At 36.0% G+C, this 21,173-nt stretch overlaps 1 protein-coding gene across 2 annotated transcripts in view; it reads left to right on the forward strand.

The window, feature by feature from the left end:
- The window catches only part of LOC120077140 (nicotinamidase 1-like), a 16,760-nt gene extending 4,549 nt beyond the window's left edge, over window positions 1–12,211 (forward strand). Inside the window, exons 2-6 of one of the 2 annotated variants that reach the window (XR_005481737.1) lie at window positions 7,706–7,889; window positions 9,573–9,706; window positions 9,983–10,076; window positions 10,221–10,406; window positions 11,854–12,211. Coding sequence is in view for 1 of the 2 variants with exons in the window: in XM_039031042.1 (XP_038886970.1) it covers window positions 7,706–7,889; window positions 9,573–9,706; window positions 10,221–10,406; window positions 11,854–11,952 (603 nt within the window). In the remaining variant the exon portion in view is untranslated. The remainder of the gene's footprint in view (window positions 1–7,705; window positions 7,890–9,572; window positions 9,707–9,982; window positions 10,077–10,220; window positions 10,407–11,853) is intronic. The other variant, XM_039031042.1, reaches the window with a different exon arrangement.
- The last annotated feature ends 8,962 nt before the right edge of the window (window positions 12,212–21,173 follow it).

The following is a 21,173-nucleotide window of genomic DNA, read 5'->3' on the forward strand; positions in this document are numbered from 1 at the left end:
CATAAAGGTCCTACCAATGCCCTCGCCAAAATGTCTTAAGAGTCATTTAGATCTTACAACCCCACCATAGTCTTTCAAAAGCCAGTAAATATCAAGCAGCCAAAATGGTTTGGCGGTGAGAATGATCTCAAGCCCCCCCCCTCCAAATTTGAAGAGAGGCCTGGCCCACGACGAACCGGCACCGTTCATGGCCATCCCCGATAGAAATCAGTTGATCGCATTAAAGAGGAGATCCCTCAAGACGTTTCTTATTTTGTCTTGGAAGAAGTATCGAGATGTCAATGGCCAAAGAACTTGCCCCAAGTCCTTACCCCCATAAGGGGTGAAACATGAGATTTGAGTGTTTACCAAGGGGCAAGCCGCCTGCCAAGACAAATGCATATTCGGTGCCCCGCCAGAAATTGGCCGAAGACTCCGAAAACAGTTAGATCGAATTTTAGATGCGGGATTTAAGTCAGCACCAGCGAAAGGCCCCTTTACGGGGCCCCAGTACTTGTTCCAGAAGAAGGAGATAGGGAGCATCCGGCTGTTGCATCGACTAATCGGGCCTTGAATTTAAGCTCACAAGTCCCGCACAAAATATCCCCTTCCATCATTAGCTGACTTATTTTTGGAAATCGGGCTTCAACGAACAACTAAGTATTTCTCAAAGTTGGACCTAACGAAATCGGGATAATTATCAGGTCCGAATTGCTGGAAGGAGAACAACCTAAGAGACGATCTGTGTCACGAGATATGGAGACCTTCCGAATCCTCATGATGCCCTTTGGCCTCACCATGCTCCACAACTTTCTGTACCTTAATGAACTAAGTGTTTTCACGAATACCTCGATAAATTAGTCGAGTGTATCCCTCAATGACATTGGGTCTATAAGTGCCTCTTTGGAGGACCATCGACATCACCTCCAACCTAGTCTTCGAAAAGTTGAGGAAAAATCAAGTTAGTATGTAAAAACGAGAGAGAAGTGCTCATTTGTCCCAGATCGCATAAAATTTCCTCGGCCACGTGAATTGAGTGTGGTCGGATTGGATGATGTAGAAGAGGGCAAGGGTGCGCCCGACGATCAGAGACTGGAGGGTACACCATCATCCGTGGACTGAACTATGATCCCTTGCCTCGGACTAGCCAACTACTATAGGGCGGTTCGTAAGAAGGATTTCTTGACGAAGAAACAAGGCCATTAACCGAACTGTTGAATGAAAGAATAGCCAATGGAAGCTGGACTCTGAATGTCAAAGCCCGCCTTTGAGGGCTTGAAGAAAAGTGATGATTGAGGGGCCGGTCCTCGAATTCTGACGTGACCAAGCCATTTGAAGTAAAGACTGATGCTTCTGACTTCGCGTTTGGGCGGTGTCCTCCTCCAAGACGGACACCCCATCTGTATGAGAGTAGGAAACTAAAATGATACCGAACGGAGGTATGCGCCTCCGAGAAAGAGATGTTAGCAGTAGTTCACTGCTTGAGTGGCCTGGAGACAGTATCTCTTGGGGGCCAAGTTCGTGGTCAAGGACTGACAACAACTCCATTTGCCACTTCTTCAACCAACCGAAGTTGTTCGTCGAAACAGGCACGGTGCAGAGTGAAGTTCTAAACGGAGTTCGACTTCCAATTCGAACATAGACCGAGGAAAAGTAACCAAGCGGCCGATGCTCTTAAGCCGAAAAGAGCGAACATGCGGCCCTTGTGCTTGGTTCGCCCGCCTACAAGCAAGTACGTTGAGTGCAACAGTACGAGAAAACTGTCAAAACTCACTTGACCAAACGACACAGCGGCGCAGGCCATCATACAGTTGGCCAAAGAGGGGAAGACCCGCCAGTTTGGGTGGAAGACGATCTACTATAACACCAAGGGTAATCACCTCTACATCCCCAATCCGGGGAGTTAACGAAGGTCGCTGATGAAGGAGTGTCACGACACACCGTGGGCAAGACATAATGGTTGGGAGAGGACTTATGCCCTTCTGAAAACAAGGCTACTATTGGCCAAGCCTTTCGAGACGATGTCATGCAATTTACCAAGACTTGCCTTGTCTGCCAACAAGACAAAGGTCGAAAGGCGAAATAGCGGGGTCTGCTAGAACCCCTCTGTGCCCTCTAGACCATGGGGGAGAGCGTGTCTCTTGACTTCATCACCCATTTGCCCAAGGTGGGGAGTTCAAATCTATCCTTGTGATCATCGACCGGTTCTCAAAATATATGCCACTTCATCCAATGCCGAAAAATGTGCACAACCTTGATGATGCCCAACTGTTCACAACACATCGTTGAAAATTATGTGAGGCGTCCCGCGAGCATTATTAGCGATCGGGACGGAAGATTCACTGACATTCTGGATAGAATTGTTCAAAATATTGGGGTCAACATGAATATCTTTTTCTAGCTATCATCCCCAAACTGACGGCCAGACAGAACGCCATCAAGTATGCTCGAGGAATATCTGCGTCAATTTATCGACGTTAGGCAGAAAGAACTGGGTCCAGTTGTTAGATGTGGCTCAGTTTAGCTTCAATAGCCAGCAGAGTTTTGCGACGGAAAAAACGCCTTCGAAGTGGTGTGCAGTAGACAGCCACTCATGCCACACTTGGTGGACCACTCTTATGCAGGCAAAAGTCCTCAGGCACATAACTTCACTAAAGAGTGGAGCAAAACCTCTGAGATAGCTCGCGCCTACCTAGAAAGAACATCAAGAAGGATGAAGAAGTGGGCTGATAAGAAGCGGAGGGCCCTCGAGTTTCAAGCCGGGGACAAGGTCCTGATCAAGCTACGACCGGAACAGTTTCGTTTCCGAGGCCAGAGAGACCAACGGCTAGTAAGGAAATATGAAGGTTCCAGTGGAGGTAATTGAGAAGGTTGGGAGAACCTCATATTAAGGTTCAGTTACCCTCATGGATGAAGATTCATCCTGTCATCCATGTGAGTATCCAGAAAACCCTATCATCCGATCCCGAGGATGAACAACGAAACATGCTAAGGCGCCTACCGGTCACAATGAAGAGTTCCGCTGAGAAAGAAGTTGCACAAATCCTGAATAAATGTACGCGCCGTATTGGAAGACTCAGACGAGAACTGACAAAGTTCTTAGTGAAATGGAAGTATCTCCCCGACGAAGAGATCAGTTGGAGCGGGCCGAAGATTTGAAGAATGCAGCTCCAGCCATCGCAGATTTTGAACAAGGTTCAGTTGACGGGGACGTCAACCAATTAAGGGGGGAGGAATGTCACGGTCATGCTTGTCCAGGGCTGTTGCACATGGCCGATGCCCGATCCAACCCCTTCTAGCATACTTTCATATCTTGTATTGTATTAGCTCAGTTAGCTTGCTTTCTTTACATTTTTCATTGTAAGTGACCACTCGCCCTCTTGCATATGCAAGGGCGCCAGTTGGTTTTTTGTTAAGAATGCACTATATGGGGATAAGACTAATCATCACTTCCCCATACCCGGAGTAGTACTCTATAAAGCTATTTTTTGTTGCTTATTACTTTCTAGCCTACTACAATCTTTCTTTCTTTATTCACACTCACAAAAACTTCTTACGAAAACCTTTTCTCCAAACCCGTTTTCTAAAAACGTTTTCCCTAAAACGGGGGTGGAGGTTGCGAGAGCACTTGGTGTGCCATCGGCAGTCCGTATTCGAGTTGGCTGACTTGTTTGTGAGCTGGAAGGGAACAAGTGCCGCACAATCGCTAAGAGAAGCTTCCGAAAGAGCGATTGTGACATTAAGCAAGCAATTTTCTCCTAAAAAACATGAATATGCTCTCAAGCACCTACAAATGAAACTCCAACACATTACTAACCAAAACATAGTACATGTAATGATATAAAACTTGTATAACAAAATTAGTCCGTACATCACACTCGATCCATTCATTATCCTTCGTAACTCACGAAACAGTTCTTTTGTGCTTCTGTCTGTCCTAAACAAAGCCCCTGTGACGGGTACATAAGGCTCCACATCATCACTCATCAGCTGGAAGGCACTGAACATTTCCTCTGGGACTGGATAGGCCAAATCATATCTAACCCTATCAACCATATTAGGAGGAAAAACACCTGGATCATAGCACTTCCTTTGCAACTTCGGTCGTTTCACTTTAACCGAAGGGGTATAAGGCTTAACCTCTTTCCTCTTCCTACTCGTACGTCTTGGAGCCTCAATGACCTTCTCGAATTTTTTCTCCACCTTGATCTTCAAATTCTGTTTTTGGAGGCGAGATTGGGTGTAGATGTATATCATTATCCGTAGAGGGTGGATCTGGCATAGGTGGCTCGATGGCAGTGGTGGTGGTGAGTGTGGCGTCAGTAGTAATCGATTCAACGAGTGTCAGCATCATGGTGGTTACAGGCACAATGGTAGTGGTGCTGGAGAGGGTGGGATAGGTGTTAGGGTCGATAGGAGTGGTGCTCAAGAGGCTGAGATCGGAGATAGGGTCGATAGGAGTGGTGCTCGAAAGAGTGGGATTAGGAACACATCGATCTGACTCACAGATCTCAAATTCCTCTTTGTGGCAAGACTCATCCTCAAATTGGAAAGGCATATGGTCCTCTTCATGAGGTTCATGTCTGCCAGATACCTCCTCCTCGCCAATGTTTGCAGGTTCTTCTTCTGAGCTCCTTGACACTAACAACATTAGATCCTCCCCCTGAAGCTCCAAATACACTGGGCGTTCGTCAACTCGAATGTCCCTAAATTGCCTTTCCACATCCGACATCGTTAACAACCTGATCAATTACATGACAAACATGTTGTAAACAATGCCAAATAATGTTAAATACTAAAGCAATGTGAGATGGTGCTTATTACTTACTGAAAGGGAGTTGAACACATCTTTCTGCAATAGCTTGTTGGACAATGAGTGAGAGCATGACCATCTTAGAAATCGAGGCACGACATTATCGTTAAGTCGAACTGCAGCTTTCCTAGCAATAGTGGATATAATTAGGGATGGCAATAGGGTCAGGGCGGGGCGAGGAAACACTCCCCATCCCCTGTCCCTGTGGGGATTTTTATTCCCCATCCCCGCCTCATTTCCCATTCTGAGGAGTCGGAGTCGGCGTCGGAGAATCCCCGTTCGGAGATTTGGGTTCCCACGGGGAAAAATCCTCGCTTGTTATTTTATTGTTTTTATTATTTAAAATTAACTAAATTTAATATTTATATTGAAATTGTAAATTTTATATAGGAAATTAGTATTATTGTTACATATAGTTGTTTAAATTAAACATTACATTTTTTTATTATAAATTAATAAAAATTAAATCTATTATATTAGATTTTTAAAATTAAACAAGAAAAAAAACTGAAACATACTATTTCAGTAATATATTATTATTATTATTAACAATTAAAAAAATCGGGGTAAGGGCGAGGATCGGGTTCGGGGTAGGGGACGGGGCGAGGATCCTCTCCTTGTCTCCGACTGGGGACCCAATTTAAATCCCTGGTTTGACACTCATCCCCAGTCAAACCGGGGATTCTCAAACCTAGATATAATCTAGATATAAATTTTGCCATCCCTAGATATAATCTCATATGCTCAAACCTATAAGACCATTTTAGTTTATAAGAAAGTAATGACAATTCGTTACATATTTATGGTAAAGAAAATGTAAGAATTGATACCTAGAATGCGTGAGAAAATCCGGGTAGATTATACTTCAGTACGTAACTTTTATTTGTTTTCACCTTCTCCTTGTACGAGGTGACCTTGTCCTTTAACGCTTTCTTTAGACCATTGAAGGTTCACTCCCATAAAATATGGCCCCAATTTAAGTTGTTGAAGTATTCAAGGTCCTCCACATCATCTAGTAACGATTTATCAATACTACTTTTTGTCTTGTCTTTTCCCATCAACCCCAACTCATAATAATATACAAGTGTAACTTTCATTGCATCCAAGTCATTTTCAAACTTTAACAGCTTATAACATTCTTCAAACTTGGTGGGATACACTTCCATCACCATTAAATTCTTGAAATACTTTAGTCGTAGAGATTCCGTCATTTCAACATTACGAACCAATTTAGTAGATGAACACCACAATCCCGTCACCAATAGGAAATCCTCCTTCGAAAATTCAACAATCGTCCCATCCAAGTCAAAGGTCATGGAATCAAGCTTGCTACTTTTCACTTCTCTCAATAATATATGGACTAGCGGGCTATTGAAGACTATGTCCATATCCACGAATTTTCCAAACACAGTCCTCCTAAACATTTGAAGCTACCTCTTTGTAAGTTTCCCTTAGATTATCTTATTTGTGATCCCAATATGAGATGAAAGGCTTGTAGCCTATCCAAGGAAACAATCCTTTATAGCAATATTCAGATTAGTCATTACAACTACAGGTAAAAGAAAAAAAAAAAGAACTAGAGAAAAAAGGGAACAAAATCACATTATTGAGCATTCTGGAAAAATCTCATTTCAAGATCTCGCTCCTTCCTCTTGTTCTTCTTGTTTCTTCCTCTCGTTCTTCTCGTTCTTCTCGTTCTTTCTCTCATTCTTTCTCTCATCATAAAAATTTATACAGAAATCATCACAAAAATTTATACAGAAATGGAACCGCATGCAAGAAATGGAAAACGTAAACCACAATTTGTACCAGTGTTATCTTAACTTTTGGAGGTGTAGAAAGTAGCAAACGAGACAGTTCACCAGTGGAAGAAGACCATTGACAATTTCTTGGCGTTCGACGGTACAAAAATCACATCGCATGCAAGTTAGGGCTTTCAATTTCAACAGTATTGAAAGAGATAAAAATATCGTATTGAGGGAGAGGAAAGAAGATCTGCAAGAGGAATGAGGAAGTCTGAAATTTTAAATTTAAGATGTTCGATTTCATTTCGATGAAGAACAAGAGAAATGAGTGAGAAACGAGATGAACGAGCAAAAAACTGGGATCGCACGCGTCTTCGAACGTTTTGAGGACTAAACAGACATTTCACACGCGACTGATGTTGTCAGAAGGCCAAAATTCAAGCATTTTTTTAAAGATGGGCCAAATTTCGATTGGGCCTCAAAATTTGACCCATCCGTACAAAATTCCCAATTTGTTTGATGCTATGGTGCTTCTGATTATGGGTCTTGCATGAAAAGTGCCCAATTTTGTGGTTGTTTAACTAGGTTCGTGACTATTTGGTCTTTAAACTTTTAAAAATATCTAATTCATGTTTGAATTTTCAATTTTATATCAAATGATTTCTAAACGTTAAATGCATCTAATAGGTCAATGTTTTAACATAGTCAACAATTTTTAAATTAACAAATCTATATTAGCCACATAATTAAATTTTGTAAATAATCAAATATTAAACTTTTAATTTTATATCCAATAAGACTATGAACTAAGAAAAATCAAATAAGTCAAGGTTGAATTAATAACTAAAAATTGAAAGTTTTTTGGAATTGTTAAATACAAAATCGAAAGTTCAAAGAATTAATTGATATTTTTAAAATTTAAGGACCTATAAGACACAAACACAAAAAGTTGATAGAAACATAAAAACTGATGAGCGTAAGTAGTGTTATCAAACAAAACTTATTTTGATTTTTAAAATTGAAAAACAAAAACACAATTATCAAACACAATTACTTGTTAGGATAATCCCACACAATTTGATTCTTTCTGTGAAAAATTAAAGGCCATATACAAACCATATGTATATATACTGAAATAAGGTTTGTATTTTGGGATTGTGTTTGGCAGGCACCAAGAGAGCCAAACAAACAGATATCTCAAATGATAGAAGAATCAACAAGAATTGCACGGCTTTTCTGTGAGAAGAAATGGCCTGTGATGGCATTTCTTGATTCTCACCAACCAAACAAACCTGAACAACCATATCCTCCTCACTGTATTCTTGGTTCTGATGAATCTAACTTGGTTCCAGGCATGTCTCTCTCTCATCTCTCTCTCTCTCTCTAAATGATACCAAACAAATTTCTTAAGTAATTCACCAGGAAAATTTAGATGAACTTGTTCTTAAACTTGAGATTGTATAATTTATGATATTATGAACCTCGTTTAGGATCATCAAATAATCCACACGAAGAGTAGTAAGTATATCCTTTCAAAGTTGGATTGGCACAAAATTTCTTGTAGTTCAGATGAAAAAGTTTATGGTTAGAGTTACAAATTTAGTTTTATAGGTTAAGCATAGTTTCAATTGGGTCATCAATAGTTTGTTTAAACCTCATAAACATCAATCAGATATTTTGTTCTATTTTTTTTTTTATTTATTTATACTCAACTCTAGAGCTTAGTATATCAACTAACACAACTTATGGTCATGTAAGAAAAATATATCAATATAGCATTTTTTTGAAGCACAAACCTAAAGACCAACTACTCCCTACCAACCTCATTAACGATGAGGGAGAACAAACGCTATCCGAAAAAATATCTTTCCAGATAAAAGAACACCCCAAAAGAAAGCTAAAGCCACAATAGTATAGGTCACTTTGTTCTCCTCTCGGGGACAATGACAAAAACGCTTAATATTAACAGAGTTTCCAATACAAAAAATATACTCAATAAGGATTCACTACTACAAAATTGGGACTTTAACGTCGCTTTAAAACTGACATCAATTTGAAAACCGACATTGAATATCGTGTTATAAAAGGTCTTTAATGTCATTTGTCTTTAATGTCAGTTTTAAACCGACATTATAGCTAACCAAAATTTCAGTACCAATTATCTTCAATGTTGGTTGAAAAACGACATTGTACACTATCTTCAATGTCAGTTGAAAATCGACATTGTACACCATTTTCTATGTTGATTTTTACCAATTTTTTTTCAATAATTGCTTGATATTTTTTTAATGCCTCATTTTTTAAAATGTCCAATCCATTTTTAATGTCGGTCAAAGAGTTAAAAACAACATTAGACGTCTCATTTTGAGTTAAGAAATATCTGTCATCGTATTTTATTTAAAAATGTAAAAAAAAAAAAAAAAAAAATCTCCCTAAAAGTTTACACCGTAAGATCTATACTCGTTCTATACACTTATTTGACCCCGAAACAACCATTTTTTTTTAATACAACACCAGGTGCCTAAAATAATATAACAAAAAATCTTTTTTTTTTTTTTGGGTTAAATTACAAGTTAGCTCTATAATTTTGAGGCTCGTATGTAGTATCATTTAAATTTTAATTTGTATCTAATAACTTCCTAACTTTTTTAAAAAAATATCTATTTTATTGATTTGGTAAAAAATAAAATAAACTTTATATTAATTATTTTAAAAAATTTGATTATAAGGTAATTGTTTTAAATTACAAAATTACTAAAAATATTTTCCAATATAGCAAAATGTCACTATATTCAGTGATAGACATTCAATGTCTATGAGTGTCTATCATTGATAGATAATAACATTTTTATGAGTAAGTTTACTTATTTTTCTATATTTGAAAATAATCCTGAATTATATTAGACAAAAAATTTGAATTTAAGACAATTTCAAAAAGTTGGACAGAAATCTAAAGTTAATAACTTAGCTTGTAATTTAATTTATTTTTCCTTTTCCAAAATATTAATGTTGTGCATAATGAACGAAAATTGCAGGTCTGCAATGGCTGGAGAATGAGGCGAACGTGACAATGAGGCGAAAGGATTGCTTCGATGGGTATATGGGTTCCTTCCTCCCTGACGGCTCCAACCTTTTCGTCGATTGGATCAGACATAATCACATCAAATCTGTACAAATTCCTCAACCACTCTTTATTTGTTTTCGATGCTTTTTCAAACTCAACTATTTTTCACAATGCGTATGGATGGCCTCATTTCGGAGGAGAGAAAGTAAACATGTGATTTTACCGTTTTGTCCCTAAGATGTACTCGTATGTTTTATAATTTTTTTCTTGCATCATCATGAAGTGAAATTATGACATCAATTCTATTGTGTATGCGTGCTCCTACTCTTGATTCTCGCTACTCACTATATTTTTCTTTAAATACTTGCTATTTGATTCTAGCTACTTAATGTCAAAACAAGAAGAGGAAAGAAAATTCAAGGAGTAGCAAGAGCGAGAGCTGAGTATCAACAAGCATGCACAATAGGGCTTTTTGGTAATTTCATTACATGAGGATGCAAATAAAATGTTCTAAATTCAAAATTTTAATAAGGTAGATGTGGTTATATTTGGACCTTGTCTGATGGTTTATGGGTAACTAAAATTGAAATCCTTCTTTGTTTTAATTTTATGGATGAAGCTTTTGGTGGTTGGAATATGTACGGACATCTGCGTGTTGGATTTTGTGTGCTCAACTATGTCTGCAAAGAATTTAGGGTTTCTTCATCCTTTAAACGACGTCGTTTTATACTCTCACGCCTGTGCTACCTTTGATGTCCCTCTCCATGTTGCTAGAAACACCAAAGGGGCTCTCCCTCATCCTCAGGTATAATTTTTTTTTTTTTTTTTTTTTTAATTATTATTCACACTTTTCTCTCTCTTCAACATTTATTGGACAAATGTTTCTAGACTTGACAAATCTACTAATATAATTGGATATTTAAATGTATATGATATTATTATTATTATTTCAACTACAACTAAACCTCCCCATCACGAATGATGGACAAACGCTGTCTAGAAAAACATCTTTCCAAATCAGAAAATAGTCTTTGGAGGATGCCAAAGTGGCTAAAGTATGAGCCGCTTTGTTCTTCTCACGAGGGACATAACAAAAACGTGAGGTGTTAACAGAATCCGCCCACAAAAATTATGTCCTCGATAAAGTTACAAATATTAGAAATAGAAGACTCCATTATGTTAATAAGGTTAATGACCTTAAGCACATTAGAGTCGATAATTAATGGTGGATTGAACTCATTCCATTCTTCAAAAATAGAAAACAATCCCTCCAAGACGGTCCCAACTTCCAAAAGATCTATACCCCCTTCCTTTGAGAGAATTTACAACTGCACAACAATGCAGAACCATTGTGATGATGAACAATCCAACCGAGCCCACCTCTGCCCTCCATATGAGACCTAGTCGTGTCGACGTTAAGCTTCCAAAAACTGACATTCGGGGGAATCTAACAAAGATGGGCACAAATAGAAGTAGAAGGAAGAGAAGAAAAATGCTATATAGGGAGCCACCTAAGCACACCATTAGAACCAATCGACTCAGGCAAGTGCTTCTCGATCGAGATTCTGAGAATTTCAACATCATGATCTTCTTTTTTGAAGAAGATCGAGTTTTGATAGTTTCACAAACAACATAGGATAACCAACACGCAATCCAACTCCTCCCTAGAACACGAAGAACTCCATAAATCCCAGTAGTCAAGTGAAGTCATCTAGACCCTACTAGCACTACACAAATCAACATAGAAAGGTCTCATATCTTATAAGAGTATTTACACTCCCATATTAAATCTTTAGTCTGCTGATACATTGGTCCACTTTCTCTCAAACTGGTAACAGGATTTCCATAGAACCCTATGAACCTCTGGCATCAATATGCCCCTTAGAATATGATAGAATCTCGACTGAAAGCAGATCCTTCCAAAGTAGAAAGATCACCACTTTTACCAAGCAAGAAACAGATAAACATCCTTCAATTCTTAAATTCCTTTTTAATTTATTATTCATGTCACAATTGCTTCTGGTTTCGATAATCAAGGATCCATACCTGAAATTGTAATTAGAAAAACTGAATAAAAAATAACATATGAAGGGACTTAAATGAATGTTTTGAAAGTATACAAACTAAAATAGATAAAGTTCCAGAATAGATGGCTTTTAACTATTTAAATGCACTTTTCAATAAAGTTTTTTTTTTTTTTTTTTTTTTTTTCAGTATAGGATTTAACAATTTAAGTTGTTTTTGTATGGCAGGAGTTCATGCATCATGTAGGCTTGTACATGGCAAAGGAAAGGGGAGCCATCATAGCCAACAAAATATCACTAGGAACCACCAAAGAAGCCAACATATAAACCCACTATGCTTAAACAGTAGTGTACCCTCTTTAATGGCAAACATTAAAGAAATGTAATCAAATAAATAAATGGAAACATATGATCTAGTACGTTGTTTGAACTCGTGATGAGTACTTAGAATTAATTGAACTCCCATCAAAAGAAGATGATAGATAGTCTTCTTCGTGAATGATATCTATAAATGATATCTATGTCGTTTATATTGTATCATCGTACAAATCAAAGAATAAAAATATTATTTTTACCTTTTAAGACATCCGTCACTCTCGGATAATTACTACAGGAAAACAAGAATCCCATGATACTTAAAAACTGACATTATTAATTTTAGGAAAAATTGCATAAACTACCCTTAAACTATAAAGTTTGTTACAATCACACTTAGGGAATGTTTGATGGGTGGGTTGGAGTTAGGTTGAGTGGACTTAAAAAGCCCATTGGGTGTTTGATGCACGATGAAATTAAAACGGTGGATTTTAAATCCACCATTTTACCTCCTCAATTTCTCTCCTAGTTTCACACCCCATTTGCAGGTTCTTAATTAATCTGCCCCCTCTCTCTCTCTCTTCCCATCGCGCGTTTAATTAATCACTTCTCTCTCTTCTCTCATCTTCTCCCTTGTTTCGCCATTTAGTTTGTCTTCTTCGTCTGGTCTCTTTATTCTCCCTCTGGCTGGAATGGGTTGTATTTCTCTTCATCTCTTCGTTTTTCTACTTTGGTTTCTCTATATGTCTATTTTTTTCTTATGTTTCTTTGTATGTCTATTCCTCTAAGACTTCTTTGGTTTCTTTTTAGATCGGGTAGACACAAACGGTTTTCTTGTAGACCTAACGATATTTTGGATGAACTCTTTCTACACATGTTGTCATGTCCTTTCATGTGTGAGATATTATGTTGTATTTATGTCAATTTTTAGCTCAACCACCAAATTAATATTAATCTGACCATTACTTAATTTATTTATTTTTAACTTGATGGTATTTAATATGGGTTTACTGTACTGTTTGAATGTATTGAGGTTAGGTGCACTTAGATTTATCTAACTTTCCTCACCAACCATCCTTATTGTATTCTCTACTTATATCCCAATCCTTCCTCATATTTTTTGAGACTTCACCACATACTCTTTTGGTAAAGTGTGTTGGTAAGTCTCTGGTCCTTCCATTTTATTTTAACTTTCTCTTAAATTCGTTTTACATTCTAGTATGTGTTGTCTGACTATTGCAATATACTTTGTTTTCTTCTTCCATCTCTAACTTCAACTTATTCCATTCATATAAGGTATGTTTTCTTCTTTCCTTATAATCGAATAAGATCTTTCGGTAACATTTTCTTCTTTTTGTTAGGCCCTGAACCAATTATTCTACCCCCTAGTTGTGGACTGTCTCGACCCTTGCTCATTCCGAACATAAACAAAGATGTGATCTCATATATTTTATTACTACTTCAATAGTATTAATATACACTATGGTCTAACTATACTTCTTTTTCTTCCGTGTAGGTCCCAAACTAATCGAACATACCCTTCGTAACTAGTTTGAGGTTCGTAAGCTTTAAGTTCGAAATGATCTTCGTTACTGTCTATTCTTTCTTGTACTTGTTGGGGACTGTTTAGTTGAAATGTATTATGGTTATGTATTTTTTACTTGTATATTGGACATTTTCCCACATTTTCTTCCTTGTGAGAATATTAGATTTCTTTTCTCCTCTATTTCTTCAAAAAGACTATTATTAAAAAAAATTATTTGGAAAAAAATTATTTTGTATTGTTAAATTATGGGTTGTATCAATTTAAACCTTCATTAATCAAATGAATTAATTTTAAATTATGGGTTGTATCAATTTAAACCTTCATTAATCAAATGAATTAATTTAAATCATAAGTTTTCTCAAAAGTATATAAATTTACATCTTCCATTACGTTCGGTTTGGATCAACATAGTACTAAACTTATAATTTTGCTAATTAAATCCCTACATTTTCACAAACGGATGAGTTTTGAATTTATAACTTTGTTAATTAATTCTATTGATGTTTCAAATATTAATCCTACATCAATTCTAATTGTTCATTTTATTAATTCAAAAATAATTATATGTTTTGCATGATATTTTTAAAATATGTCTAAGGAGTATTAATAAATACACTTATATGAAGTTCAACGTTTCAATTGATACCATTATTATTTTATGGTTTAGAATTATACAATACAAATATAAAAATGTACAAACTGAAAATTTTTCCAAGTAAAACATGCTAACAAGAGAATAATAATAACAGAAGAAGTATTATATGCTAAAACTCACTGTATTTACCTTAAAAACATGCTAATAGAAGAAGAATAATAACTAAATTTTTCCAAGTTACTTATTATTAACATATTGTATTTACTTTGAAAACATGCTATCAAAAGAAGAAGAATAACTAAATTTAGGATAAATTGATTTTTATTTTGATGTTTTTATTGATACGATATTCAAAGTTAATAGGTTACTATAGATGTTTTTATTTATATCCTTTTTAAGTTTTAACTAACATTTTAAAACTGCATGCATGAAATAATTCAAACAACATATATTGAAACTTTGAAAATAAAGAAGACATAACAATAAAATGAAAAAGGTCTTAAAATAAAATTTGAAAATTAACTAGGCACATGAAAGTATTCAACCAAATTTCTAATATTTTGGGTGTGAGATGATAAGAACCTTCCTAGAAATAAGCTTAGGTACTTTGGTATTTTTTGATACATTTTTTGTCCACTATATAACTTCTTCGAAAATTTTAACCATCAAATATTGACTAAAACCTAATTGTCCAAATTTTTTTTATAATATGAAAGCAGTGTTTTGTTTGAATGTACATATATTACATTTTAAGTTGATATTTATTATATTAGTTACACAGAGTTATTGTAGGTTAGGTTAAGTAAGTTCTGAAACTATCGTTACAAATCAACTCTAAATTATGCTTAAATTGTAGACTACTATAATAAATTTTAGACAATCCCAAAAAATTGTAGACTATAATATCAAATTTTATGCAAATCCAATATGTCAAGTATTATAATACTTATGTCAACTTCTATCTCTATTATGTAGAGACATTTATAATGTGTCAACTGGAATATCTAGTTCCACACTTTATTTTTTATAGGTAGTAAAGGGTTGTATGAGGGGACCTTTATACCATAACCTCTGCATCCTAGTTCCCCAAAAAAACCATTCACTTCAATGTTCATTACTGGTATTGACTACCCCTATTCTAAAAATATAGGTAGATGGAAAAATACAATTCTATGTTGTTTTCATTAGTCATATCCTAGGGATCTACCTATCTTGACACGAATGTTATGGACAAGCCAGTGGATATAAGAGGGCATTATACAAGTCATATGAAACATTTGATGAAGCGAAGAACGCATATAGGTTTTACAGTACAACGCACGTTGGACTAGTTAGTAACCAGGGTGTAGGACAATGTAGTATAATTATTACAACTGTAATAAGCTTCATTTTTGGGATGATCATAATGCATACTTGGCTTAGGATAGTCAGATATGAGTGATGTACTAGGTTGTCACGACTTGTCATTTTGTAACTAAACCCAAGTTCACTGATTCTAAGCATAATTCATCCTTTCAGGATCTACATACTTCCTCCATTACCCTAGTAAGATGGAGACATTCAGGAGCTGTTTAAAATCATAAAAGTATTACTAAGTCTCAGAGACAATTATTCTTCACTTTGGCAACGCTGCTTAACAATAATAGAAGGATAGAACAACAACCAGCGAACATTAGACACTGCATTCGGCAATTGATGTTCTTCTGCCTCATTTACGAGAGTGACTTGGTGTATCGTGAGAGTACTTGGATGGATAGAAGGACATTTATGATTTTATGCAACATGATTAGAACGACGGGATGTTTGGAGCTAGGTATGTGTTGGTATTGAAGAGATGGTGGCAATGTTCCTACACATTCTTGTTCATGATGTGAAGAATAGAGTAGTACGCACACATTTTTCGAGATCTGACAAGACGGTTTTGAGATATCTCAATGTTGTTCTTAGAGCAGTAATACAGCTACACACAGTGTTGTTGAAAATCCCTGAACCAGTTACAAGTGCATGTATTGATGGATGATGGAAATGGTTTAAGGTTGAAAAAAGTTCCAATACCATTCTATTAATGCATCCGAAATAAATTGTATTGACATCTTCTCGAATTATCATGATTAAACAATTTCAATAGAATTGCATGGGTGCATTGGACAACACGTACGTGAAAGTGAATGTCAGTGTTGTAGATTGACCACGATATAGGACAAGGAGGGGGGAAATTGCCACAAATGTTCTTGCAATATGTAACCAAAACGGAGAATTTATATTCGTTATGCTAGGCTGGGAGGGCTCGACCGTCAACTCTAGGGTCCTAAGGGATGCAGTTGGGCGACCGCACGGATTGAGGGTTCCAAAGGGTATAAAAATCACTCATGTACATAAGCAATCTTCAGTTACTCCATTAATAGACATGTATTACAATCCCAAAAATAGTACAGGGTACTACTACCATGCGATGTTGGCTACCCTAATGCTGAAGGATTTTTGGCTCCGTATAGAAGAGAATACTACCATCTCTCAGACTAGCATGGCGCAGGCAATGCACCAACAACACCGAGAGAATTTTTCAACATGAAGCATTCGTTGGCAAGAAATGTTATCGAGGGAGCATTCGGACTTTTGAAGGGCCGATGGGCACTTCTTAGGGCAAAACCTTCTACCCGGTACAGGACCAATGTCAAACGATAACTGCATGTTTGCTGACTCACAACTCAATCACAAAGGAGATGGAGATCGGTGCTTCACTTGATGGTTTGCTAGACGAGAATTCTGCTTCCGCTGTTATGGAGGGAAAGGATATTGAATTTATTAAGACTTTAGACGAATGGATAAAATTTAGAGATGATTTGGCTATCGAAATGTTTTCTCAATGGCAAAGATCATGATTAATTTTTTTGAAGAAAGACATATTTGAACATCTTATCTATTTGTTAAACAATATTCCCGTGCTTCATTTATGTCGTGAACATTTTTAATTCGACTATTTCAATTCATTTTTTTAGTTTTTTATTTTATAACATATCAGAGGAAACTGTTTAATTTTCAATAATGTCTACGATGTATGCATGGATGAATTAGAATGGCAGGCGATGGAAAAAAATCGAAACACACGTGGATAAAAGCTGAGGACGTTGGGTTGGTGAATGCTACCTAACCTCTTTGGTGGAGTCTAGTTGGAAGTCTGACAATGGGACCTTTCGGTTGGGATATTTACAACACTTGAAGCGAATAATGGAGAAGAAGTTTCATGGGTGTGGCCTAAACTAGAATACTATCGAATACAAGATTAAATTCGGAAGAAACAATATTTGGCAGTAACGGAGATGTTAAATCAATTAGGATTCAGATGGAACGAGGAGTTCAAGAGCATTCAGGTGGACAGGGAGATCTTCGATGTCTGGGTTCGAGTAACTTTTTTAAAATATTAAACAATGTACACTGAACCTGTTTTTGTATAATTTCTAATATTGCTTCCATATATGAATGAGAGTCATTCTAACGTGAAAGGATTGTGGAACAAGTCATTCCCCTATGACGATAAACAATCAAGTGTGGTTGGGAAAGATAGGGCAACCAGGCACTATTGCGAGCCACCAGTAGTGATGGCGTCAAATTTGTTCCGGGAAATGGAAGATGAGATTCAGCTAGGGTCACAAGAATATCCTACCCTTGATAATGAACAAACCTAACTACCTGAGGATGCAATGGAAGAAGATCAAGGAGATATGTCCACGGGGAGAGCAAATGTACTAGATATTTTCACTGGTAGAGTGAGCGTATCAGTAGAGCCATCTAGAGGGAGTAAGAGGAAACGACTCACATTCCAGAATGAAATTATTGACATCATGCGATCAACTGCTGATATGCAGTCAACGCACATGAACATACTCGTTGCGTGGCAAGTCGAGAAATATGATGGACATCGAAAGGAGGTAGTTCAGGCCATATTTGGTATTGAAGGGCTCACTGAGGATGATAGATGTGACCTAATTGATATAATTGGCACGGACATACAAAAAATGGACCTCTTCCTAGCTGTACCAGAAGAGAAACGGCTACAGTACTATACACGCCTACTTGCTCGAACCCACTAGACTGACCACCTAATATTTCAACCCCAAAAAACATATATTTTGTATTTTTTTTTAAATGGCCACATGTCCGATCTGTTGATATTATTTTTGTGATCTTCATAACAATGTTACTATACTACACTATCACATTCTCACCATCATTATCAAATGGAAGGTAATTATCCTATGTACAATTTCAGTTCTAAATATACGATCCATATCGTATAAACATAAATTGTTAAGTTATCTAGTTATTCAACATTCATGTGTACCATATGTGAAATAATAATGTTAAGTTAGCAAGATTCAATATATACATACAATATACCAATTCATTAGTAATTAAGCAACAATATAAAATTTATTTTGGTGGTATGTTTTACAGATTGAAGAGAATTAGAATTGCTACAGTTTTTAAAAGGAATACATGGAAAATAATCTATTATGTTTTACAAATTGAGATTTTCCAATTTATGTCATAAAAGATTTGAGAAAATAGGTGTATAGTTGAAAATTAATCAACAATAGTAAAGCATAAAACTAAAAAATAAAATAAAAAATAAAAAACAAACAGAAAAAAAAATAGAACCAATCTCATTTACAAAAACTGCATCAAATACCCCAACTCAACTCAACTCAACTATGCACTCAAACACAGACTTCCAAACTCAACTCAACTCAACTCTACACACCAAAAATAGACAATAATTACCAATTCAACTCAAATCTGCACAACAAATACAGAAAATTTAACTTCGCAGATAATTTAACTCTCCAGATAATAATTACCAACTTAACTCAACTCAACTCTCTGCTTTTATCACGCACCAAACACCCCCTTATAAACTTTTAAATTGATCGATTAACTCCTTGTGATTTATTTAATGTTACAAATATGCCCTTGTGTTAATTGATCTGACAAACCTGTCCATCCACTCATTCCTTCTTTCTTCTAATAACTCTTCTCTCTTATTTCTATTAAGGGTGTTCATGGGTTGGGTTAGGTTGGATTGAAAGACTTTTTAGACCCAACCTAATTGTTTGGGTTATAAATTTTTCAACCTAAATAACCCTTATTAAAAAATGAACTCAACCCAACCCAACCATGAAATATTTGGGTTGGGTTGGTTCGAGTTAATCGAGTTATTTATTTAAAATTTTGTTATAAAAAGAAGTAAAACGTAAATATGTAAAAATCTAATTTAATTGTTTTCATATATTGAATTAAGATTAACAACTCAATTTCAATTTATATAGTGAAAATTTTCTTTCTAAAGTGTAGAGAAACTACTTTTAAGAGTTGTTGAAGAATAAATTATTCAAAAAATATCGAAATTAAATAAAATTAAAATCAATATATGTATAAATAATTGTATTATAAATAATAAAAGAATATATTTTAAAGTTAATAATAAATTCGAGTTGTTTAGGTTGGTTTGGGTTATATTAGGTGAACCCATGAACCAACCCAACCCATAAAGTTTTCATTTATTTGAACTCAATCCAACCCAAATGAGTTGATAATCCAACCAAACCACATGGGTTGCGTTGAGTTGATCGATTTTTTCTGATCATCGGGTTTTTTGAACACCCCTAATTTCCATGGAAGAAAAGGAGTTTATACAAAAATTACCCATATCCATATAATTAAACCTCCTCTCCCATTGCATAACAACGAATTCTAGATTACATATCTTAGTTTTTCATTGCCATGTCGATGTTCGACAACAATCCTCCATCGACTCATAAATGGTAATGAATCCAAAATCTCCCAAATCCAAATATTTCTTGTTCTTGTGTGTGTATGTGTTTTTTTTTTTTTTTTTTTGCTTTCTTTTTGTTTCTCTTTCCCTAAAATTTTTTTGTTATCCATTTTCTTAATAATGGCTAGGTGTATTAAAAAAAAAAAATCTAGAATCCAACCAACCCGAAAATCCAACCTAAACCATACGGTTTGGTTTGGGTTGGGTTGAAAAATTTTTAAAAATCATTTTTGGGTCGGGTCTCGAGTTCAAAATTTTTCTTCCCAGGTTGACTCGACCCGACCCTGTTTTTTTTTAATATATATATATATATACACACTAGCCTAATTCGACTTCTTTTCTCTATAGGTCTATTGTGTCACCCACGCCCACTCCCATTATCTCTCTTCTCAATCTCTCAGGCTCACGATTTCATCTCACTTCCCATGTCGCACGGTCTCCCTCTCGGCTCTCAATCATAATTCTCTCTGATTTGCTCTGGTTTTACAAAAAGGTGAGTTAAAAAAATGGGAAGAACAACAAGAACTAGAATAAGAACAAAAAGAATGACTTTAATTTGGATGGCAATGTCGATATCAGAATCGTAAATCTGGGTTCCAAATTCGACACTGGTGTTGGTAAGGTTCTCGCCATTATTAATCCTAGCTTATCGTTTTCTCTTGTTACTTGTGTTTGGGTTTCTACCATTCATCTTACAATATGTCCAAGATTTCTAGTTTGGTTTGAATATCGCCACAGAAATTTCAATTTTCGGAACCCTATTTTTACAGATTTCGATGACCCAACCCGAAAATATTTGGGTTGGGTTGGCCCTTTGCAAGGAACCGACAGGGTTGAAGATTTTTTTGGGTTGGTCCAAAAAACCACCCTAACCTAGCTCAACCTAATTCGTATAAACCCCTAATAGTGACATTGATCAATCAAATGTATATATATGATAAAAATATGGATAAGAATGGTCACTTTGGACTATTCTAAGTATCGTATTCCAAGAGATTATTTATTCCATTCAATCTTTCTAAGAAAGAGCTTTTCTATGCAAACCAAGGGTAACCAATAAATAAAGTGATTTTGGGGTTGTTATAATAGAGAGCAAAAAATTCAAGTCAAGTTTCAACCAATAGGCTTTATGCTTTGAGCTATGCAACTGCATCACGTTGACCGTGACTTATCATTGACAGAAAACTCCTCCTATTCGATCTTGTATCAAGTTTTTTTAGGAGCCTAAGTGCTATTCATAGAACGTCACGACGCTGATC

Source organism: Benincasa hispida, chromosome 5, assembly GCF_009727055.1.
Source record: "Benincasa hispida cultivar B227 chromosome 5, ASM972705v1, whole genome shotgun sequence".
NCBI lineage: Eukaryota > Viridiplantae > Streptophyta > Magnoliopsida > Cucurbitales > Cucurbitaceae > Benincasa > Benincasa hispida.